We start from the raw sequence: 26,161 nt of genomic DNA on the forward strand, positions 1-26,161 counted from the left end.
GTTGATGTCGAGTTCGAACTCAAGAGGGGTGATGTGGAGGGCTAGATAAGGCATAGCGTGGACGGTTTAGCGTGAAGGAAAGGAAAGAGGGTTAATTTTCACCTGTGTTAATAGAACACCTCAAGGACGTCGTTTGTGGGGTCCGCAGGTGCAGAAATGAATGGAAAAGACTGCCTGCTAGTCGATGGAATTCTCCGTGTGTGTTAGACACACAGTAGGCTAGGGTTTGTTGTTGATTTTGCCTCCAGTGGACTTTTGTATACAATTAGCAAACGGGGTCAATGTTGCTCCGGTGGACTGTGATGCCGTTTGTCGGAGCTAATATCGACCACTGGATCAGTACGGGAATGCTAATAGAGGGTGAATTATGAAAATTGGACGCAATTTGTATCTTGTGGAATTTGGTTGCGTTTCTTCGCTCGAGTGGCACGGATATTCAGTACTGCAGTAAGATTTGTTTTGCAGCAGTAGAATTGACAAAATACAGCAAATTGGACACCAGTAATAATCGAAAACACTGAAACTTACTTTCACTCGAACCTCAATCCGCATCGAGGTAATCTGTGTGATGCATCAAACTGCTCGAAATCTCAAATCGCCACCATTTTAACACTGGGTCACACTCGTTGAAGAACACTTTACAGCGCAATAATAAACACACCGGTATCTTAGATGGCCTAAAAACTCTCAATTGTTGCTAACTAGACTGCTTACTGTGTTAGGACGGACAGTGTCACATTTTTCGCGTCACACGTTTTTCCTCGTAAGATTTTCAACCACCGATCGGTTATTCTGCGCACGCAAACTCCAAGAGTTTCTGTGGCCACCGCTGACGTTGTCACCTTCATAAAGAACATCGAGGAACTGCTCTTTTTTCTCCTTCATCTACGCAACAGTATTCGGGTACTACATAACACAAAAACTAACACTAACAACAGGGGGCACAAGGTGGAGAGGAAAAAATTATGAAAGTGAAAGGCACGATTCAGGTGTATTGAAAGTAAATTAAACATGGCACCCGCATCGAAGCAGCGGTTCCTTCGCCCTTGTTCTCATTCAAATTTTGCGTCAGTGAAAAACACAAATCCTGCACAATCATCATCCGTATTATACTCATAAAAAATAAGTATTGCCGTTTGTGAGTATCGTTTTGAGCTGCATGTAAGATGATCATTATGCTAATCAGCCAAATTGAGTCCATCGTGGGAACCACACCTTGAAAATGGACACTGCCCCTGCCGGCTTAGCAAACTAAGACTATTAGATTGAAATTAAATTGCCACAGGAGAGCGAAAAAATAGTCCAAGGAAATGATTGATTATCCATTTCAGTCTCTTCTATTCACTGGACTGCTGCACCCATGCGAAGGTAGCAACGGAAGCAACGAATAAAACTTCCACGAGAAATTGCTTTCCAATTTATTAGCGTGTCCGAGTTCCGACTGTAATTAATTAGCCTATCTGGCAAGGTTATGCAGAACGAAACCCCGGTAGAAGTCAATTCGGAAGAAGAAGGTCATTAGCAACTAATAAAGATTGATTTTGGATATCACGAATTAAACAAATGAGGGTTTGATTTTGGGGCGTTTTTAGTCAGATGTCGAAATGGTTGATTGGGTTGTAAAACTGGTTTGTGTATTCCATTTTGAAAAAAAGATGCGTTTTCTGAGTAAAATGTGATTTTAAAAAAAATCTGTAACGTCATTTTCAGATTTTCAAATGAAAAATGAAAGTTTACTAGAAACCATTAAATGGCAGTTCGCCGATGTATCTACTGTCATTTGAATAATTTCCAGTAGGTTTATTCTCCATTTAAAAAACAAAGGACAGTGATATTTTTGTTTAAATCACGAGTTTTCTAATGCTGATTTACGCTGATTTAAATTTTAGCGGGTACTATTTTGGTTTCAAGCAAAAACTATGAATCCAACGCTTTGCTAATAATAGCTTGCTACCTACGACTGATCATAACGGTATGCTGTGAGTTGGTGCGTTATTTGCGTGCATCAAGATGTTGTGTTAGATTGGAAACCGTTACACTGTATGCGTCATTGTGCTGGCGTCGGTCAATGTCGTCAAAATTCGCTTACGTTAAGGCGAAAAAATCAGCTTTTTTTCTCCGCGTAACTTTCGTTGATTTTGTGAGAGCGTATCTGAGATGAAGGAACATTTCACATATTCATCAGTCTGTTATCATGAGCATCTATGTAGAAAAGTGTAAAAGTGCCCATTTGTCAAAATTGTTTAAAATTATCATTTGTTGTCGCTTGCCATTAGGCATCGTACACAAACTACGTAACGCTAAAAACCTAAAATTACAAAAATGATTATTAAATAAATGGTTGCATTTATCAGGTATAAAATTTTTCTTCATATCAGCGAAATGAAGATATGCGAAATGGAAAAGCTTTCGATGGTATCCTGTACGACTTAAAGATTTAGGCCCTCTTCTCGACACTCTTCAGTAATCTAACAATACGGGACACTTTTGACGGGTGAAGGTAACAACAAGTGGGCGTTTGTTTATGAACGACCAGTTACGGATAATGTGGAAAAAAATCGTGTCCAAATGTGTCATCATAACTTCCAGATAGACGGTTGCATTCGTGACAGCGCGCTCAGCATAGTTCCATCTTTAAAAAACTGCAAATACGAATATACTTGGAACTGGAGGTCTGCACGATTTAAACAAGAATTGGCAGATTCTGAAATTATTTGTCATATAACGAATTCAGAGAGCTATATTGGCTGTAGTCCTGCATGTAATTTCAAATATTTTGAAAACGAGATTGTTTAGAAATAACTGCCTCATCGGGATGCGAAATGTTTTTCCAAATCTGTATCATATTTCCAGTTCGCTTATTTTTCGCTTTCCCTGCTGCACACATTGTCTGCTTAATGAACCCAACTATCACTATTTGCAATGTTTTGGCGAGTTGAAGAAAAATAAGAACTACATAAATTAAATGATTCCGGGGCGCTAAAAAGTGCCATTGGTGTGTCGTAATCGCAACTAGATACTAAGTATCACAAAAGAGTCACCAAATAGACGGATGCTCAAGCACCAATCCGTTTACGACGCTTCGAACAACTCAACTCATGACGCGCGACCAACACCAAAGTAACGCAATATGCTGAGCCTTAGGGATGGGCGATTCCAGCATCGATACCAACGGTATCGTTACTAGGAATCGCGGTATCGAATATTTTGGCATCGATACTCACCGCGAGAGATGATCACCGGTATCGATACTTTCGAAACGATACTTGCAGTATCGCTAGATTTTTATTTTTACCATCAGCTGCCTCTCTCCAGCGATATCAGGTGTCTGCAAAACGCAGATTTTTAGAGTTTGTGTGCAGATTTTTGTTGAGTCGTGAATATTTGCAATTTTTTGAAAAAAATGTAAGTCTGATATCGATACTGTCGAAGTATCGAGTATCAATACTCTTTCAACCGATATTCTGATAACTGCTATTGAAGTTTATTGAAAAATCGCGATACCAAAGTATCGATACTTTTGTCACTATAGCCCATTCCTACTGAGCCTCTATTGTGTGTCTGTGTGTGTAGTGTTTAATTGTTGCCACTACCTGTACGAGTGAGTGAGGACTTTACCTTGAGTCTGTCCACAAATTACGTAACGCAAAAATTGCATTTTCGACCCACTTTCTCTCTTGTCACTTGTTTGTTGATATCGTACGCGGTCTGAGCATGACGCATTTATGTGATAACTGAATGAGAATTGCAATTGTAACCTAATAGGCCTTTTTGGCACGTTCTGCTAATAACAAGGTTGTTACCGTCGGCGCGGATTTTCTTTTTTTGCGGATTTTACGTTTCTCGCGGATTTGGTGCGTTTTAACTACTTCATAGTGCGGATTTTGCGGTAAGCCTTGCAACCTTACTCTTAGCAACCTAGAATTTAATATTGAAGGATTTCGCACCAGTTCGACTGAGTAGTTGGCAGCACTCTCTTAGAATTCAATCTATTTCAAAATATTTTCTGGACTAACATTTGAAAAGGACTGAAAAAAATTACTTGAAAATAGTTTTTGAAAAAAAAACTTTAGAAACAAAAAACGATTTATAAAACGGTAATCTCTGATTTTTACCAAATTAGGTTCTTAGATAGACATTTACACTGTCTAAAACTCTTCGGAATATTCCAAAAAGAGCACTCTTAAGGAAAAAAAGCTTATCTAAAAAAGCTCATTCGTTCGCTTAAGATTTTGCTTCAGATGGGTTTTCTTTAAATTTAATTAAATTAATCAATTTTGCAAATGGAGATTATATACCACAGATATGACAAGGAACCAATCACTTAATATGTAGTTGTCTCGGTCCAGGATCATGTTGCTATCAATTTGGCTGAAGTCGTGCGAGCAGAGAAATGAAAGAAAAAAAAATGAGTGAAGTCCTTATTCACTTCCTCTTAAAGAACTTTTTGAGATGCAACAAGATACAATTTTTATTTTAAAAAATATTTCCAAAATAGACAAAAACAATGGAAACTTGAGCTGATAAAAAATCTGGATGAAACTGGAAAAACTTACAAAAACTGGATGATTTTGTGATTGAACTGTTCAACTGGATTACTCGAAAAAAAACCTGGAAGAATCTAGTTCAAATTGGAACATTGGCATCTCTACTAACATTTTTTTAGAATTTTATATGGAATGGTTCGTCTGTTTGTCTGTGGCACCACTATTTTTCTAAAAGTAAGGTTGAAAGATTCTGTATGATAGTCTAATCGCCGCGACGATTTTGCAACCCACGCAAACTTAGCAAACAAAAGTTAATAGTACATAAAATACCCTCTTTCCATGTTTCTTCAGATAAATATAAGTTAAATGTGAGACATGAATATGAACTCAGTGGTTTTTATGTACATATTTTTCATCGAAATAAAACTTTTTATAGGTAAGCTTCATTTTTACAATTTTACTAAGCTAAGGTTTGCTTCTACTTTTTCGAGCTTGGTGCCATACTTCAATTCGTAATAGTAGTAATATCTTTTTATTTTCTAACTGAAACTGAATCCGTTTTAGAAACTTCACAACACTAAAAAGGACGTAAAGTTTTAGAGAAAGACAGTTATAGTTTGATATCACAGCAGAATTTCGAACTTCATACTCATGTCTGCCACTAGTCAATGTCAGCACGAACAGAATGTTCACCCAGTCGCACATAGGCAATACGCAACACGCAACAACTGCAATTTGATTATCTTCCAACCAAACCGTAACACGACACGATACGTGTTATATTGATGCGTTTGTGAGAGCTCGATCGGTCCGGCTCCGCTGGATACTAACACGAAATGAAATTTATTTATTTTATTATTAACTGTAAGAAGTTGTGAAAAAGTCGGAGCCTCTCACAACCAGTGCTTGAGAAAGGATCGAAATTTGATTGTGACTGCGATGAATGCACATGCTTTTTTCGTTTGATTTGAACGGCAGAAACGATCGGTCGAACGAAAAAAAGTTTTTCTCTTTCTCTCGTGTGACGATTTTTTTTCTAACGATAGCGACCGCAGTTTCGGAGAAGCCGATTTTAAAACTCTCTCGCTCGATCATTTACAATGTATGTTGAACGGAGCAAACTAGAGTATGATCGGCAGCATGTGGCGTGTTTTATTTTCGTTTCTCTCGTTCTTGACTGGTTCTTGACTGGCTGTCTGGACGGTCAAAAAACGGTCGATGAATGCTTTTTTCGCTGTATCGGATGGGATTGGGGCACTGCTTACAGATGCACGTTATTTTTTTGTGGAGAAGTTTGTTGTTGTTGTTAATGTTTAGCGATTATTGCTTGAGGACAAATGAGGTGGAAGTATAGTTTAAATATTTCTTCATGCGAAATGCTAAAGTCCGTCGTAGTTCTACGTCGCAAAGCGCCGACAGGCACAAGTAGTGTTTTTACTTCTGCCAACGCGGCTAGCATTATACCATATGTTGCGTTGCGCACGGCTGTAATTTATATTTTTTCGAAACTTATTCAGATTCTTGCTTCGCTTATATCATTGGCCCAACAGATAGGCCGATATATACTCTATACTTTTTATATCCATCGTTATCAGGACATTTTCAGCGGTGGTCTATTTTTGAAACAACTTTATACTAGATTTACATCAGCGAAACCTGAATAGAACCAGCTAATATAGACCAACTCTTCGTTCTCCGCACCGGTGTTGTATATCTTGTTGTTTTAAACCGCTGACATCTGTCACACTGTCAACAATTCAATACCCCATGCTATCAGTCAATGAGACTTGTTATAATAAAAAAGACTCAATAGTTAACAAACGGAAATTCGATAATTTTTACGCACATTAAACGAATTCTTTGGCAAGACACTTCCTATCCACAAGACTTTATGGATTTGAAGGTTTGACCCGAGCGTCAGTGACATTTCTCAGGATGGATTGGTATGATCTAAAATTTCTGTTACAAGGAGAATAGCGAAAAATATTTGATCGAATAGATGTTCATCTTCCGTTTTCGTCTCATCAATCTTTTAAAATCTTGCAGTTCTTCAAACTTGGTTTGGGTTTTGAGGATATTGGGTGGCATTGCGCAGCTCGATTCGAACGATTTTCGCTATTTTCAAGTAGGTCACTTACTGCCAGTTATGCTTCAAGGTTAAAAGGATCAGTCATTGTCATTTGTCCTGCGGCTCATCTAACCCGCAATGTCGAAAAATACGAAAAACGAAACATGAGGCCCCCAGCGATCATTTAGTTTTGTTCGAGTTGCTCGAAACGAAATGCGCAATGTCTCCCCAGCATTTTGAACGTTTTCAGATCAGTGTCTTCGAGGAACATTTTTCTGGCCTCTTAAGTTCTCCTCTAGTCCCAATACAATTAAAGCGACGGTTGTGGTCTTTCAGAATTCCCCCTTTTGCTGGTCGGTTTCCTTGAAGCCAAAAACGACAAACCTGTTCATATTCTGCTTCAGAAAAGCCACAAAAATGAATTGTGAGTTGTCATAAAAAATCTTTGTTTTGTTTATTCCCCAACACTCGCAAAATGCTTATATGGAAATAGCCAAAAATGAGGTATTCAATTGAAATATGACATTTTACCCACCTATTGGCTACGTTCAAAGGGTTTTAGAACGATCTATTTCTTGTTCCAAAAAGTGACGAAAATAGACCACAACGTATACCAGTTTCAATTTTTTTCATTTTAGATCTGGTATAAAACAAAATTTACACCACCGGTGCAGCAGTGAGTTTGAGTTTGTTCCAAAAAAATAGAACAAAACAACGATTTGGACCACCGCTGAAGATGCCCTCAGTATGCTAATTTTTCAGTCAATTTTTTTCTGATTCGTTATGCATAAATAGCGGAAAATGTCATCTTTATGCCCCGACAAATCACGTTCTACAATTGAGTTGATAGTTTTGTGATGTATTGGTTGATAACCGTCTTACAAACTGTGTTTTTTTAGATGCAAAAAATTAAATAAAGGTAGATCGTACCTTCTCTCTGTAAATCAGCAGAAACATTAGAGGCCACCTAAATTGAATGGTTGAAACTAGTTCAATTTTAGTTGTGAGTTGTTAGTTGTTTCTGGTACCCAGGAGCGGATCAAGGTGAAGGCGAAGCAGGCGGACTTCAAAAATGATGTTTGTTGCATGAAGAGGATCATCAACAATGTATGGAGAACACTATTAATGTATAACGAGAAAGAATTTCCCGCATACAAATTGACTTGAAAATTAGCCTCCTGATAACTATCGAATTTAAAAGTATCTATCTGTTAGGCCGATGATATACAGGTCGGACTCAATGGACAGAAAAAACGTTACGCTTGATATAAAGGGAAAAAAATAGAAAAAAATAAAAAATAATTTGAAAATTTTGAAATGTTTTTGAAGAATTTGAAAATTAAACGGAATTAAAATACCTCAACAAAATTACCTTTATAAAAATAATTTCAAAAATAAATAAAGAAATTAAAAAATTCAGAACTAAATAAATAATTTGAAAATTTTCAAAAATTTGAGAAATTAAAAACAAACGAGTTGACAAATCAATATATACTGATCTAACTTTTTCTTTCCATTTGACAGCAATTACACCAGGAAAAACTACAAGATATATGTATAATTTCTATAAGAATTGTGTTTGCTGACTTTTAGGGGGATGAGTCAAAAATAAAATTCTTCCTATTTATTCGAAAATAATAAAACATTCATGTAAAATGAATAAAAAACATTTTTTCTCTGATTCGATTATATATAAAATTCGATTATATATAGTGGGAAAAAATCGGAGACTATATATAATCGAGTCCGACCTGTACTTAGCGATGCGAAAATCTAAATTAGCTTCGGACAAAGTACACCACTGCCGCGACGCGAGCTACGCAACATAAAGTGCTAGTCGCGTTGGCAGATGTAACTACACTGCTCATGTCCAAACGCGATGCTTTGATTTCCATGGATGCTTCGAGAGATGTATGAAGAATTAATCAAACAATTTCAACACTTTACTTTTCCATAATCGCTAAACATTAACAACAACAACAACAAAAACAAGCGTCTCCAGCCACCAAAACGCTGTAACAGAATATACGCATCAGAAGCATACAGCGACTGCCGATCAATAATTTTTTTCCCGGTCGTTCATTGCAACTAAAAATCATTGGATATTGAACAAAAGAAAAATGCGAAAAAAATCGTCATACAGTAGTGCGAACAGATGAGCGAGGATTCTACACTAGAGAGGAAACGAGATGATCGTAATGCCCGTTCGTTTTATTTTGCAATCTGACAACGAAATTGAACGCGATAGCTCGGAGAGACGAACGGTGTACGAAGTCTCGCACAAAACGGATAAGATGAAATTGAATGACTAATATTTTTGTGTTCGGTAGAAAAAAGGATTGGTCAGAGCACTACTCACAACTTAACTTTGAAAAAAAAAAAAAAACATCAGAAACAGAAAGCGAGCTCGTAGTTTGATAGCCGTTGGTTTCATTTGGGAAGATACGCCAATTATTACACCAAAAGTTTAGGGAAAATTTCACCAAACGATTAAGACATTAGTATCCGAGATCTGATTAATAGGAGTAACATCTTAGAGAAAAATTCACAAAACCTATAGAAGAAACTGCCAATATCTGCACATAAAAAAAATGCACACGGGTTCTAAAATTGTGCGTATTGTAGATAAGTCTGCACATCTGGTATACAATTGTATTGCGTTATTCTACAATGAAGACAATTTTAACAAATTTGGAATGAACAGAGATGATTTTTTTAATATAGTTTTTGATGTTTTTCTATGCACTTTTAATTTCCTTCATTTTCATCCACATTGTAGTCCATTCATAAATGAAACAAATGACGGCAAGAATCAAATAGCTTTTTGCATGCCCCATTCATATTCAGTATTAAAGGAAAGTTGTTGGGATGGTTTGAGACATATCTTCAGGACAGAATGCAATACGCCAATGTATTCAACAAAACGTCCAGCACCTTTGATGTAAAATCAGCTGTCCCACAGGGTAGCCACCTGGGTCCATTGCTATTTGTAATGGTTATGAATATATTGTTAAACTTATAGTACCAATTTACCCAGATGATATGACAATTTTCCTATTAACAATAATTACTCAAAATTACAAACTGCTTGAAGAGGATCCAAATAATTTTGGGAGATTTGTTGATGGAAATAGACTTAGCATAAATGCTAGTAAATGCTCTGTCATATAGTACACCAGAAGAGTTCTAACGATATTGTTTGACTACATGTTAGGACCTTTCATTTTTCAAGACCTGGGTGTGACAATGGATCTATCTCTCATATTCAACGATCATATCGATAGAATGGTAAAGGAATCGATGCAACTCGTTGCTCTCACTCGACGATTCTGATGGAAGTTTACGGACCTTCATGCAACTTATGCAGTTTATATCAGCCTTGTCAGAACCTAACTCGATTTCGCGAGTATGATTTGGCGACTGAAGTATGGCGTACAGTAGCAACGACTGGAATCAGGTCATTGTTAATTCGTAAAATTTTGATGGAATAGAGAACGACCAGAATACGAAAACCGTTGTTTTCTACTAGACCTTGAAGTAATTAGTAACAGATATAAGATCGCAGATATGGTGTTCTGCATTGTACGTAGACCTATTCGACCGACTCAACCTTAATAAAAGCCCGGTTTCTCTTCGTCGTCGGAGAGTCTTTGATCCTCCTTTGAGAATAAGAAACTACACACAGCACGAACCCATGAAACAAATTTATGAACTAGTTCATTGAGCTGCTAATCGTAATCTCTATGAATATGACTCTAGAAGTGATTCGAAGAAGACTAAAATTGTATCTAAGTAATCAATAATGTACTTAAGACGCAAATTTGCATTGTATCCGGATTTAAAAGGAGTAACGGGCTGGCAGCCTATGTCCAATAAACATTTACAATTAATAGAACGTTAATTGTAATAATTTGTAGAATTTTCAGGTTGTAAAAAGGCTGTCAAGTTGCTCCAACTTGTGATCCGTTGGGTAAAACTGATTTAAAATAGTTTAAATATATTATGTGAGTTGGTTTCATCATGTGGTCCCCATGGCTCTGTAGTTAGCGATGTCGATCGGCTAGCTCTTCCACACGGTTGTGACATTGGGTTCGATTCTCGACCAGGTCGAGGATCTTTCCGAGCTGGAAATTTTCTCCACTAAGCACTGAGGCACGGTGTATCGTTGTACTTATCCTACACATGCAAAATGTGCCAAAAACAATATCGATAACGAAATTCTCTCAACTAATCTAGTTGATCGAGACCGCTATTAGCCCCACAGGCTAGCGTGCGATATTGTTTTTTTTTTTGTTTTTATTGTTTTCGTACGATACTTAAACTGAATTTCTAAGTAATCGGGAGTACTCAAACTTTGGGATTCTATGCAACACATGGTATTCAGTTTAATAATAAGTAAAATGTGTTTGTCACGAGTACTTTGCTATCAACAGGTGGATCCCATCCTAAACCCTGTGAAAAAATGCTTTGTTAAGGAGAATAACCCATCAGAACTGCATCAGATTCGGTGGAACGGTAAAAATTCCAAGATGCGGCTTTCGGTAAATGTCAACCTTATTTTAGTTCACATCGCGCTTGCGTCTTTAACCCTCACTCTTCTTTCGAAGAAAAAAACCCTTGCACACAAGTTCACAAACACTCACACACACCCAGTCATAATAAGGACGACGGTCGACGTCAACGTCGATGACGACGGCGTGAACGGCGACAAGATTGGTCTGCCCTATTTGCATTGCTAATTACCCACGAGTTGCCCCCCAACCCACGCAACACGAAATGTTAGGAAAGAACAAAAAAATAAACGTGTCATAACCTAGAAAGCCGCCCCGATTGTGTTTTCTTTCTTTCTCAATCGTGTGTGTTTTTTTTTTTTTTTTTTTTGATTCTCTGTTCTCTAGTTTTGTGGCCATCGATTTAGCCTGGCATTAGCTAAATTTTGCTCTTTGCAAAGGATTTATAAATAAATTATTCTCCACTGGTTTGCGTGGGTGGTCCTGTGGAATGCGAAAATACAACAACCTATTTTCACACTTTTAGGGTACTTACCTTGAAAACTTTAAACGAGGACACTACGTAGCTGGAACCGTCCTCCAGCTCATCCAGCGAGTACTTGCGGTCGCCGTCCATCGAGAAGATGTAGCGGGCACCTCGGGGCAGATCCATCCGGGCGGAGATTTTATCCAGCAGCGCCTCCAGTGTGCAAATGTCACGCCCGGGTTTGAAGCGGAACTCCACCCCGGGAAAGAAGGGATCGCCATTCCGATAGAATAGCACCCGTCTTGCCTTCCAGAACGACAGGTTTGAATATCTGGATTGCGGATTGCCCCCGATGGTGCCGGGTACGCCCGGGTTGTGCGGCAATAAGCCGGACGGACCGGGAATGTTTTCCAAGGAATCGGCGCGCGACGTAGTTCGCGCAACCGTACCACTTACAGCCGGATGAACCGGTGTTGCTTGCAGTTGAGAGGAAGAGTTTTCACTCGGAATGTCCATCGGCAGCGGCACTCCTGCCGCACCTGAACCCGGTATCAACGGAGTAGTAGCACCAACACCGGAGGGACTTTGCAATACCGGACTGCCGGTTGCAGCTGTACGACGTTGGTTTGCACCCCAACCACCGCGGCCACCACCACCGATTGCTCCACCACCACTCGAGCCGATTTTACTGCGATTCACCACCACGTTACTCGTTATCACCGGATTCACACCACGTCCGACAGCCCCCGGACTACTGTCTTCGTCGTCTGTCGGTGAAAAGTTTTGAAATGCTTCACTTTCGATCCGTGCCTTCCAGCCACCTTTGCGAGGTTTTATACTACCACCAAGCGGACGCGTCGGAAGAGTCGGATTCGTGGGACCTCGAATCCCAATCCCATTACCCTGGGGTGAATCCCCAGCTGCCGATCCAGGCGAGTCGTTCTCCCTCAATGGACTAGCGTCAAAGTTATTACCATTGTTGTCCCGTAAGGGCGTTGTTGGCTTGCTCACGATACGCTTCAACGGTAACGGTGACACCGATCCCTTGCTCTTGATTAACGGTCTTGGTTTTGGCGGAAGTACAGCGGCAGGGGGTGGCACTGGTTCACTTTCGTTGGCCTCCTTCTGACCACTGGTATTACTGTTATTATTGATGCTATTTGCCTGTTGTTGTTGCTGCTGGGCCAAAGTCGGTCCTGCAGTATTGCCACTCGTAGCAGCTGCGACTCCGTACGGTGTGTTTCTCGGAGATGTTTGTAAACCACTGACTGGATTTGCCGGACCTTTCTCTCCCGAAGCCATCGATGGTGGCCCTCCAGTGGGTGGTGCGCTTGTGTTGGTATTGCCTCCATCATCGCCGCCACCACCACCACCAGTGAAACTGTTGTTGTTGGGGGGCGTTTTCGCGTTTCGTTCGGCGTCTGCGCCGATTTCATTGGACATCATTTGGAACTTACTATAGTTGGGGTACTCGCCTCTCCTTAGCTGGTGCTGATCAGGGGGTCTATAGCTGGTGCTACCGTGCCACTCGCGATGGTTCTCACGCGAATCTGCTAGGTAGGGCAGGGCAGGTCCGCCATTGACGTGGGTGGCATCTACCGGTTGATGGAGATTCGCTGGTCCAACTGAGGAAGCCCGATAGCCAAAGTTTCCATCGAAGTTACGATAGTACTTGTTGACATTGTACGAACGAATTGGAACGTATGGCGGTGGTTCTGGTGCTGCCACCTGGTATTCAGTGGCCCCTACTCGGTCGTCCTCCTCGTAGTACTCACTGCTCGAGACCGTCTCCGAAGGTGAGCTCTGGTAGAATTTCGTTCGGTTTGTCGTGATTTGGGGGTTTTAGTTTTATTTAATGGTTCACAGTAGGCATAGGAAGAAGCAGGTCAGAGAGAGAGAGAAAGAGAAAAAAGAGGTGGAAAGGCCATTACCAGCTACTGGGTTTTAGCATAGGAAAGTTGTTCTCAATTGCGATGAAGCCATTTTTAATGCGTGCCACCGTAACAAACCAATGCGACAACATTTTAGGCTAGATTAATTAATTCTATTTCATGCTTCGCACGCACTGGAACTGATACTTTATTATTTGTTAATCAAAGCAAGTGTTGAACATAGGCGGCGGTGCGTATTAATTTTACTTTAACTGAAACTGGTGGTGTCATATAGCTTGAGGAGACCGAAAATAAGTGTGTTAGGCCAATGTCGCAGCGAATGAATCAGGATCTCGGTTGCGGTACAAGGCACAGAATGCGAAATACGTGTAACGGCGTTTTAGGGCAGCGCTTCAAGCGGTTTGGCACAATAATTCTTCCTTAAAATTAACTACTTCAGAAAAGACAAGTGTTCACAAAAGCAAGGTAAGAGAAAAAATCGTTTAATTCAATAATTTGTATCCTGTTTCTGAACCAATCTCGCCTGAGGTTTTTTTACTTATTTCGTACAGAGGTGCAGCAAAAATCGAAACTCACAATATGCATGTCAGTGTTCCAGTTTCTTTTCTATTCCACTTACAAAATATGACACTTCCGACGTATAAAAATAATAATTCAGTGGACCTGGAGCCTAAAGCAATCAGAAATAGAGTTAGACAAAAATCGCGATGTTATTCCCATTATCAAAATCCACGATTTTTCAAGTGTCTCAGTGTGTATTTTTACTCTGAAGAACTGATATTAGCGTGATGAATTTATATTACTTGAGTCTATTTTACAGTTCGATAAGTTAGAAGGAAATTTTGCTATACTATATTTACGATATTTACAAATCCGCAGCAGTCTCTGAGATTTTTTTTAATCGCATTGGCTTTTGCTGATACGTAAATAATATTGCGCAAAATGTACTTATTTTTTATTCATAACCTATAATTTGTGCAGTGTTTTAAAGTTTCAATTTGGTTTCAATAGTCAATGTGACAGGGAAACGCGTTTCAATATTTTATTAAAATCTATACAAAACTGGTATATGAATATGCAAATATTTTGCATCAAATTCGATGTTCTTGATACAAGTTAGTGAAATTCCACAGCTTCCGATGGAAATTCAAATTAGAAGTATTAGTTTATGTGAAAACAACATATCACTTTCAAGAAATGAAAAATAGACAAAATGGTATAAAAAAATATTGTAAAAATTTATAGCAAAAAATTGACAATAAGAAACATTTAAACATGTTATTCCATTAAAAACGAGCATTGAAAATTTTCAAAATAAAAGTAATTTTCATAATAAATAAAACCATAACTGAGAAAAATAAGAAAAATATCTTTTTATAAAAATGTATATAGATAGGCTAAGGAACGGCTTAATCAGTAGCGCCCAGTGCGTCTTGAACTGTCCTACAGATCAGACGTTATTTCGGTTGCTTGTGGACTGGTCTTTGACTGCCTATAGCTTCAAAGTTTGTGTTTTGTCAGTGTGCCTTTTAAAGACTACCTGAAAGTTATTTCCCATCAGTCTTTCTCAAGATTACCTACTTTAAATTTAACATTTGTTTTAACTTTTTTCGTATCACCTGAAATGGCTGGACGGAAAAAGAAACCACGCATCGCTGCGGGGAGGAAAAGAGAGGCATCTCTTTCTGACACATCGAGTGTCTGTAGTGACAATCCTTTTGATATTTTGCCTGAGCAAGAAGCTGGTGAAATGGAAGTTACCAATAATGAAACTATACAAAATATAAAATCTTTAAAAAAGGAGAAAGTTCCACCTATTGTGGTAACTATTTCTTCTGAATTTAATATATTCAAAAAGGAACTTTCAACGTTTGTTTCTGACGTTAAAGTTACCTATCAAATTGGCCGTAGAGGTGAATGCCGCTTATTAGCCGACTCAGTAAAGGGTCGTGATCGTCTTGTTCAGTATTTAACTGACAAGATGTACAAATTTTTTACATATGACACCAGGAACGCCAAGCCGTTCAAGGTTGTCTTGAAAGGTCTCACCAACGATCAAACCGTTGATGAGATCAAACTGACTTTAACAGAATTACTTGGCATAGCCCCTACCCAAGTAATTCTAATGAAACAAAAATCACGAGGCGAAAACAGTCAGAGAACTGGAATTTCCCTTGTTAATTATTTAATTCATTTTAACCGCAATGAGGTTAACAACTTAAAATTTTTTGAAAAAGCACATGCATTGTATAATGTGCGTGTAAAGTGGGAAATTTATAGGAAGTATGGCGGAGGTGAAAAGCATATCACCCAATGCCGTACTTGCCAACGTTATGGCCATGGTTCCAAATTCTGTAACATGGACCAAAAATGTCTTAATTGTGGAGACTCTTCTCACAAAAAGGACACATGTCCTGTGAAAGAGAGTAAAAATTTTCGCTGTGCGAATTGTAACGGCAACCATATGTCGAATTTTTATCAATGCCCAGTCCGTTTAGCAATTGTTAAGGCAAGGCAAGGTAAACAAAATTCAATTTCTCAATTAAAACCAACTTCAAAACAAAATTCTCCAAGCGTACCAGTGACGCATAGTTTACCTACTCCTTTGCATACCCGCTTAACTTATGCACAGGTTACAGGTAGTTCGAACATTATACCGCCTAGTGTTGGTAGTTCGAAAATAACCGTTAATATGGGTAAGCAAAACACGCTAGAAAATTATTGTACACCTATTACTCCAGCTAATATTGCTGCCGAAAATATTTTTTCTAATGTCAACTGCCTGGGGCCTATTACGGCAGGTAAACTTTCTTTTTTGCAACAGGCAATGTTCGATCTTATGAACGCCATGTTGCAGGCAAAATCAATGTTTGAAGCCATTCAAATAGGCACAAATTTTACTATTAAAATTGTTTCTAATTTAAAATTTAGCAATGATTTTAAATAAAACAATTAAAATATTAAATTGGAATGCTCGCTCATTGAAGGCCAATGAGAATGAGCTTTTTAAATTTTTTAACAGTAAATAATGTGCATATTGCAATTATTACTGAAACATTTTTGAAACCTAACATTAAATTAAAATATGATCCCAATTACGTGGTTCATAGATATGATAGGATTCAGGGTTCCGGCGGTGGAGTTGCAATTGTTATTCATCGCCGAATCAAACATCGTGCTCTTCCCCATCTTGAGACGAAAGTTATTGAAACTTTGGGAATTGAAGTTCAAACTGAACTTGGGATTTTATTTATTGCCGCAGCATATTTACCATTTCAATGCACACGCGAGCACAAAAATTATTTTAAAGGTGATTTACAAAAACTCACCAGAAATCGTTCGAAATTTTTCATAATCGGCGATTTTAACGCTAAACATCGTTCATGGAATAATTCTCAAAGTAATTCCAATGGCAAAATTTTATTCAATGATTGTTCTTCAGGATACTATTCTATTTTGTCTCCGAATAGTCCTACATGCTTTTCTTCTGTAAGAAACCCTTCAACAATTGATTTGGTGCTAACAGATCAAAGTCATGTATGTAGTGATTTGATCACACATGCTGACTTTGATTCTGACCATCTTCCAATAACTTTTTCTTTATCACATGAATCAGTTTTAAACCCTATGAGCTCTGTTTTTAATTATAACAAGGCTAATTGGGAAAGATACAAAACTCATATTGAGAGAAATTTCAATAATGAGCTTGATTTGCAAAACGAAGTGAATATTGATTCCGCTTTGGAAGCATTAAAATGTGCAATTGTTGATGCCAGGAATTATTCTGTTCCAAAGGCTCAAGTGAAATTTGATTCATCAATAATTGACGAAAATCTTCAACTTCTAATTCGTTTGAAAATTGTCCGCAGGCGTCAATATCAACGTTCTCGTGACCCTGTTTTTAAAACTATTTATAAAGATTTACAGAAAGAGATTAAACATAGATTTACTCTTCTGAGAAATCAAAATTTTGAGACTAAAGTTGAAAAATTGAAACCATATTCAAAACCATTTTGGAAGCTGTCGAAGATTCTTAAGAAACCTCCAAAGCCTATTCCAGTTTTAAAAGATGGTGAACGTTTTCTTGTATCCAATGAACAAAAGGCTCAAAGACTTGCTCAGCAGTTTGAGAGTGTTCATAACTCAAATTTGAATTTTGTGAGTCCAATTGAAAATGAAGTCACACGTCAATTTGAGTTAATTTCTTCCCAGAATTTTTTACCTGCAGAAATAATTGAAACTAACTTGAATGAGATTAAATCAATTATTAAAAATTTCAAAAATATGAAAGCACCTGGTGACGATGGAATCTTTAATATACTAATCAAACATCTCCCTGAGAGCACAATGGAATTTTTAGTGAAAATTTTCAATTGCTGCTTCAAAATTGCATATTTTCCCAAATTATGGAAAAATGCAAAAATTACTGCCATTTTAAAACCGGATAAGAACCCAGCTGAAGTTTCAAGTTATCGACCAATCAGTTTGCTTTCTTCAATAAGTAAACTGTTTGAGAGAATTATTTTTAACAGAATGATGTCACACATCAACGAAAATTCAATTTTTGCAAATGAACAGTTTGGATTTTGCCATGGGCATTCCACAACTCATCAATTGCTCAGAGTTACTAATATGATACGAGCTAACAAATCTGAAGGTTATTCCACTGGAGCTGCTCTTTTAGACATAGAAAAAGCATTCGACAGTGTTTGGCATAAAGGTTTGATTGCGAAATTGCAAACTTTTAATTTTCCAATTTTCCTAATCAAAATTTTAAAAAATTATCTTACTGATCGAACTCTGCAGGTTGTCTATCAGAATTCAAAATCTGATAGATTTCCTGTCAGAGCAGGTGTACCTCAAGGTTCAGTCTTGGGTCCAGTCCTGTACAACATATTCACTTCAGATCTTCCTGATTTGCCTCCAGGATGCACAAAGTCATTGTTCTGCGATGACACAAGCATTTCCGTAAAAGGAAAAAGCCTTCGTGTCATATGCAGTCGATTGCAGAAAAGTTTAGATATTTTTTCTTCCTACTTGCAAAAGTGGAAAATCTCTCCCAATGCTTCTAAAACTCAAATGATAATTTTTCCTCATAAGCCTAGGGCTTCTTTCCTCAAGCCAAACAATAATCACGTTGTCAAGATGAATGGGGTTATTTTAAGTTGGTCCGACAAGGTTAAGTACTTGGGACTAATTTATGATAAAAAACTTATTTTCAAAGAGCACATTGAGAGTATACAAGCCAAGTGCATCAAATATACGAGATGTTTATATCCTCTTATTAACAGGAATTCTAAACTTTGTTTAAAGAACAAACTTTTGATTTACAAACAAATTTTTAGACCAGCAATGCTTTATGCTGTACCGATCTGGTCAAGTTGCTGTTCAACAAGGAAGAAAACGCTCCAAAGGATTCAGAATAAAATTCTGAAAATGATTTTGAAGCGTCCTCCTTGATTTGGTACACTCGAATTACATAGACTTACTGGTGTTGAACCATTAGAAGCTATGTCAAATAAAATTATTAACAATTTTCGACAAAAATCGTTGCAATCCTCAATTGCTACGATAAGCTCTCTTTATAGCCAATAAGTTAGCAATTAAGTTAGTTGTAAGTTTACTTTCCCTTTTCTGACAAGTAGGTTTAAATCCCTACGAATGATAAGTCCTAATTGCGAAAGCAAACAAATCCTAACAATTAAAATTACAAATTTCTAACAGTGTTGAGAAGTCACCATTTGTGATTGGACACACATACTCATTATTTACTAATATTTATCATATTTACTATTGATCTTAAAATAATATTTCTCTTTCAGTAGCGCCTATTTTAATCAGTCGCAGAAAACAGGCCTCAAAACTACTGCTTTTTGATCAATATCTACAATTTCAATGATGGAAACGAAAACTTCGATTGTCTAGCTATCTTACGAATATAAAAAATACCGTTAATCACAAAGAAATCTGTAAACGAACAGCATTTGAAACAAATCGACCTGTATTGCAGCCATTCAGGAGCCACTTCGGGTGCCGCAAAATAAACGCCTGTAAAACAGATGGAAAGTGCTTAAATTAGGTTCGGGGTGATTGGAATAGTGTCCCTGGATTGGTAACTTCAATTGATTATTGCTAAAGTTTGCTACATTAGTTTTACAATCTGAAAACAAATTCTGACAGAGAAAACGATAAAGAACAGATTGATATACTACTGTTTGAATTTCACCCAACACATTTCAAATATTTCGTCTGAATACACAGGCGGTTCCTAAAGCTGCTTAGAATTTGTTCCCTACCCTAGTTACAACAGAGGGATACAAATAATAAGAAAAAATTATCAATGTGAATACAAAAACAATAAATCCGAAAGTTGTAGTATTCAAAAGAAATAATTTGTTATAAGTTTGACGATTTTTTTCTACAGCATGTTCGGTGACATGATCAAAATAGAAAAACAAACAAATATTGAAAAACAGAAAATGAAAAATAAACTGCCTGAAGAGAGAACTGAAAAATAGAAAAACCAGATGAGCGACAAAAAAAATTAAGACAAATTTGTGAAATAAGAAAAAACGAGCAAAACGTCTGATAATTTTGAAAATACAAGAAACTATAAACACAAAGAAATGACCAAATGTTAAAAAAATAGAAAACCGTAATTAATCTCTGATGAAACTCGAATTTGGAAATAAACTGTAAACTAAAAATATTAGAAAAAAATTAAATCAAGTTTGTAAAATCAGAAAAACAAACAGAACCGTTTGAATATTTTAAAAATGAACAACAAATTAAGAAAATATAAGAAATTATAGCCATAAAATAATATCTCAAATATAAAAAAAGTAAAAAACAAGCTATTGGAATTTTTTCATTGAAATCGAAAATAGAAATTAAGGGTAAAATTGAAAAAGCAAACAAAGGAAAAGGAAAACCAAAACTATCAAAATTAAAAACAGTTAGAGGCAGCAGAGAGATATAGGGGATAAAAAACGGTGAATATAAAATACATATATGTAAGAATATAAAACTATTAAAATGGAGTAAAATTAAAAGTCAGTGGAATTGAAAAGTAGAAGAAAAGAGCAATAATAAAATACCAACAAAAACAGAACAGGAAAATGACCAAACTAATGAAAGTTAAAACAGAACAAAGAAGCAAAACGTGTATCATCAAATGAATAAAGTATTGAAAAAAAAAATTAAAAACAAAAAACTCAAATTAAAAAAAAAATAGAAAAGCATTTAAGATAAAATCAGAAAGAAATAGAAAGCATAAGGGGTATAAAATATATTAAAATAAATAGTAAAAAATTGAAAGAAAATAAAAAGCTGGAAAACTCAACAATGACAACTATAAAAACAGACAAATCAAACAATCGTAATAGATGGTCGAATAAAACATTTGATAATTTCACCAGAAAAATAGAAAAACAAAACAAATAGAGTATAAAACAAAAAAAACTAAAAATATCTAAATATAAAAAATTACTAACAAGCAACAAAGTGATATGATAATAATGATAATAAAATTAAAATCTTAATTACATATATAAAAGCATATAAAACTCTTGAAATAAAACAAAAGTAAAAGAGTAAAATTGAAAAGTATAAAAATAAAACAACAGTGAAGTAGCAATAAAAACAGAATAGAAAAATGAACAAATGAAAGGAACGCTAAAACAAAAGTTATAAAAATCGAAAGGCAAAATTGCCAACGTAGCAAAACATGTATCAATACACAAATAAAGTATTGAAGTAAAATAATGAACAACGAAAAAATTTTAAATACAAAAATAGAGAAACAATTAAGAAATAAAACCTAAAGAAAATGAAAATTTAGAAATTAAAGAAAATGAAAAACAAGTCATAAAATAGAAAAATAGAAAAAAATGGGAAACTAAACAATAAAAAAACCCAAGATAAAAAATAATAAATAAATGGTAAAATAAAACATTCGAAAATTTCTCCAGAAAAATAGAGAAAAGAACAAATGCGGTCATACCTCGATATAAGGCAACCTCGATATAACGTAACTCGATATAACGTAACTTTTACCTCGATATAACGTAACTTTTTGAAATGTATTTAAATTGGAAATAAATGATACAGCAACTGTTTTTAGGCTTCAAAATTGCTTCAAAAAATGTTTGTAGTAAGTCTTGAAACCAATGAAACCAATGCGAAAATTGTCCAAAACGGGCATAAGGAAGGTTTAAAAATACTGATAGTTGATGGGAAATAGGTTTTCACGCATCTGTGAGTAACCACCAACAGTCTTGCATCAATCAAAAAAAAATTTGCTTATTGAAAATTGTACTAAATGGGCATAGGTTGGGCAATGGTTTAAAAATACTGATAGGTGATGGGAAATAGGTTTTCACGCATCCTTCAGTAACAATTCACAGTCTTGCATCAATTAAAAAAAAAATTTTCTTTGCTTGTTGAAATTTTCTCTAAATGGGCATAAGAATGGTTTAAAAATACTAATAGGTAATGAAAAATAGGTTTTCACGCATCTTCGAGTGACCTCTCAGCTGGAAAAAATATTTATTTTGCTTCTGAAAATATTTCTAAATGGGCATAAGAAATGTTTAAAAGTTCTGATAGGTTATGGAAAACAGGTTTTTGCGCATCTTTGAGTAACCATTAACATTCTTGCATAAATTTAAAAAAAAAAATTTTTGCTTCGATATAACGTAACGAAAATAAAAATAAAGTTGCCTTATATCGAGGTATGACTGTAGAATATAAAACAATTAAAACCAAAAATATCTAAATAAAAAAATTAATAACCGATAGAAGAATGAGAACGAAAATTCAAAATAAAAAAATGCATTTAAGAGGAAAACAGAAAGAAGAAACGGTAATAGAAGGGTTACAAAATAAATATTTAAATAATTAAGTATAAAGATAGAAAAATTGGAAACTGGGAAATTTAGCAATGGCAAATAAAAAATAAAAGGTAAAATAAAATATTCGGAAATTTCACCCGAAAAAAAAAACAAACAGAATAATAAAATAAAAATGCCAAAATTATCTAAATAAAAAAAATAGCAACAGGCAACAAAAAGACATCAATAATAAAAAAATGAAAATATAAAGTTTATATATAAAAGAATATAAAACTATTGAAATACACTGAAGTCGCTTTTTACGCGGGGGATACATGCCGCGTAAAAAAACCGCGTAAATTCCGGAATCCGCGTAAAAAAACGCGTAAATTCCGGAGTCCGCGTAAAAAAAACAGCGTTAATTTTGCATTCCGAGTGAAGGGAAACCGAAATCCGCGAAAAAAAATACCGCGTAAACTCCGGAATCCGCGTAAAATCCGCGTAAAACACGCCTAAAATGCGACCTTAGTGTAGTACAAAAACGTAAAATTGAAAAGAATCCGCGTAAAAAAACGCGTAAATTCCGGAATCCGCGTAAAAAAACGCGTAAATTCCGGAATCCGCGTGAAAAAAAACGCGTAAATTCCGAAATCCGCGTAAAAAACCCACGTAAAAAAACGCCTAACAAGCGACCTTAGTGTAGTACAAAAACGTAAAATTGAAAAGAAGACAAATACAACAATAGTAAAATAGCAACAAAAACGGAAGCAAAAAATACAACAATAAACAAACGAAGAATTGCAGTAAAAGAATGAAAAACTGAAAGAAAACAAAAATAATATGCTTCAAACATAAATATTCAAATGATAAATAACAAAATTGAAAGAAAATAGGAAACTGGCAAACTCAACAATGGCAAAAAAAGAATAACAGCTGGGTGGAGAAGCAGAAAACAAAAAGTAGAAGAATAGTTTGTTAAAAAAAGAACATGACAAAAAATACAAATTTCAATATAGACAGTGTAGCAAAATATCAAACAACATTTCAAAGCAATAGAAAGCCAAAAAATAAAAATAATTGTTTGAAAAGACAAAAAGAAACAGAAAATATTATTTTTTCGAAAATTAGAAAAGAAAAAGAAGTTATAAACAAAAAATGTTTAAATCTGAAAAAAAACAAAAAAAAACATTTATGTATTTCTTATAAAACTCGATAACAGAAATAAATTGTAAAACTCGAGAACAGAAATAAATCGTAAAGTATTGTAAAAGAAAAAAAACAAACAAAAACAAAAAAAAAGAAAATCTCCAATTTAGTAATAGTAACAGGCAACAGAGAACATAAACTTAACTCAACGACGACAAATAAAATAAAAACAGAGTAATAGCTACAGGGAGGAGCAGAACAGCAGGGAAATATAAGAATATTTCTTTTTTAAAAGAATGTATTAAACACACAAATTTGAATATGATTAGCATGGTAAATTTTACCCATTGGAAAAGGAAAGAATAAAAATAGAAAACTATTTTAAAATATTTTAAAATAAAAAAAAAAAACACAAAAGAACATTGAACCAGAAGAATTAACGAACAATACAAAATTTCCCTTTTTACCGTTTATTGTACAAAAATCGAAAATCTGAATAAATGATAAAACTGAAACATTGGAAAATTTTACCAGAGAAATAGAAAATAAAATACCAACAGGAAAAAAAACAGTGGAAATAGTAAACATAGAAAGCCAACAGAAAACTGAGAAACTCAACAATGCCAAATAATGTATATTTTCTAGAATTTTTCCCATATTGTCTTAATGAATAGAAACAAAAAAAAACAGGGCAGTAGCTGAGTGTAGAGGCAGAAAAATAAAAATATAGAAGAAAAAGTTTATCTGTAAACGAACATAACAAAAAATAGAAATTTGAATATCAACAATCAAAGCAATATGAAACATCAATCCGATATTTTGAATAATGGCAAAAGAGATAATACAGATAAAGTACCTGAAGGAACTTTGCACCGTTTACATAAAATTTGAAAAAAAAAAACATTTAAAATATTAGAGTTGGCAAACGAAGTACATTCTGTAATTATTGATTGGAAAATTTTGCAATAACAACATAGAACAACAGAAGAAAAACAAAAAAATTAGAACAATTTTGCAAGGCGAGCGAAAAAACAAACAAACAGAAACTCTGAATATTTTGAAAATATAAAAAAAAACATAAGAAATTTTCACCTTAAATAATTATCTAAATCTAAAAAAAATAGAAAACTACTGTTATTCTCTAATAAAATTTAATTAATTATTATTATTTATTTAAAATTAAAATTTCACCCACAAAATAGCAATAAAAAGAAACTAAACAACATGAAACAAAAATATCGAAATGAAAAAAAAAATATTTATCAATAAACAAAAATTATTGGTTATTGAAGTAAAAGAATGAGGAACGAAAAACTCAAAACTAAAAAAATAAATTAGAAAGCAATCGAAATCAGAATGGCCCAAAAATATTTAAATAATAGAAAAAAAAGAAAAAAAAAGAAAAAAGAATACTCCAGTATTACCTAAATAATGACAAATGTAAGAAACAGAGCAATAGTTAAGTAGAAAAGCACAAAAACGAGAAAATAGACGAACAGAAGAACATAACAAACATACAAATGGCAATGTAAACAGTAAAGCAAAATTTATAACAATGGAAAAAGAGGAATGAAAATAAAAAAAAAACAATTGAAATATACTACAGTAGAAAATAATGAAAAATGGAAACATGGAGGTTCACTAAACTAGAAAAATCAAAATTACTTATTACCGTTTATCAGTGTATGTGAAAAAAAAAATAAGTTTGAAATACTGAAAATTTGTTTTTATTGTTATAATGTTTCAAAGTTGTGAACAATTACAATTCAAAAGAGAGTTGAGAAATGAATTATTTTATTTTCAATAATTAATTGGCAAAATTTTGCAATGACAACATATAAAAAGCAGAAGAAAGATATAAAAAAAAAGAAAACAAATTCGTAAAATAAGAAAAAAAACAAACAGAAAGTCAAATTTTGCAATAACAACATAAGAAAAGCAGGAGAAAGACGAAAAAATGAAAACAAATTTTTAAAACAAGAAAAACAAAACAAACAAAAAATGAAAACAAATATTTTAAATAAGAAAAACAAAACAAACAGAAAGTTTGAATATTTCAAAAATATAAAAATAAACAAAACATTTAAAAATATAAACATGAACAAGTACCATGGAATGGGGTGAAATTGATCAATTTTCATAACAATTTCCAAATAACTAGCTTCATGTACATTTTGCTCGAAATAGTATAATTTTAAAACAAGTACTGGTATGTGCTCCAGTAAATCTCTATGGCGATTGGTGAAATTTCTATTGTCTTCTTCATGAAATAAATTCGATAATTCTATAAGGTACTATTAGGTAAATTGGGGTGAAATTGATCACCATTAAATTCCATACATTCTTTTGGCATTGTGATTTTTTTTCGATATGTTCAAGATAAATGATGATTTCTGTACTGAAAAATATCATTTACAGTTAGTTTGGAAACGAAAATAACGATATTTCAGGTTAAAATTTGTTTATTCTGGTCACGAGCTGCTTGTTGCTAAATTTGCTCTTATTTGATCGTCGTTAGACCGATTTCAATTCGGTTTGTTGCAAAAGCTCAAAAACTAGTTTTGAAATTAAAATCTTTAAGGTTTCCTGCGATTTCATCAGTATTTCTTTAATGGTATGGAATAATCATTGTTGAGAATTACATTTTTTGAGCTTCTATCAAGCTTTACTCACTTCTCCAAATTTAACATAATTGACCCTTAACAAAGATTACTTCGAGTAAATTCAATACTTTTTTTATTATTTGGAAACTTGTTTGAT

General features: G+C 34.9%; 1 protein-coding gene across 6 annotated transcripts in view; it reads right to left on the reverse strand.

Annotated features, from left to right (window-relative positions):
* Positions 1–26,161, reverse strand: part of LOC129718628 (echinoderm microtubule-associated protein-like CG42247) — a 150,000-nt gene that overhangs the window by 85,987 nt on the left and 37,852 nt on the right. For 5 of the 6 annotated variants that reach the window (XM_055669564.1, XM_055669566.1, XM_055669565.1 and 2 more), the window contains one exon: positions 11,602–13,335. The exons of the other annotated variant lie outside the window; for it this stretch is intronic. In XM_055669564.1, the coding sequence (XP_055525539.1) occupies positions 11,602–13,335 (1,734 nt within the window). The remainder of the gene's footprint in view (positions 1–11,601; positions 13,336–26,161) is intronic. 6 annotated transcript variants of the gene reach the window in all.

The sequence above is a fragment of the Wyeomyia smithii genome, chromosome 1, assembly GCF_029784165.1.
Source record: "Wyeomyia smithii strain HCP4-BCI-WySm-NY-G18 chromosome 1, ASM2978416v1, whole genome shotgun sequence".
In the NCBI taxonomy this organism is placed as follows: domain Eukaryota; kingdom Metazoa; phylum Arthropoda; class Insecta; order Diptera; family Culicidae; genus Wyeomyia; species Wyeomyia smithii.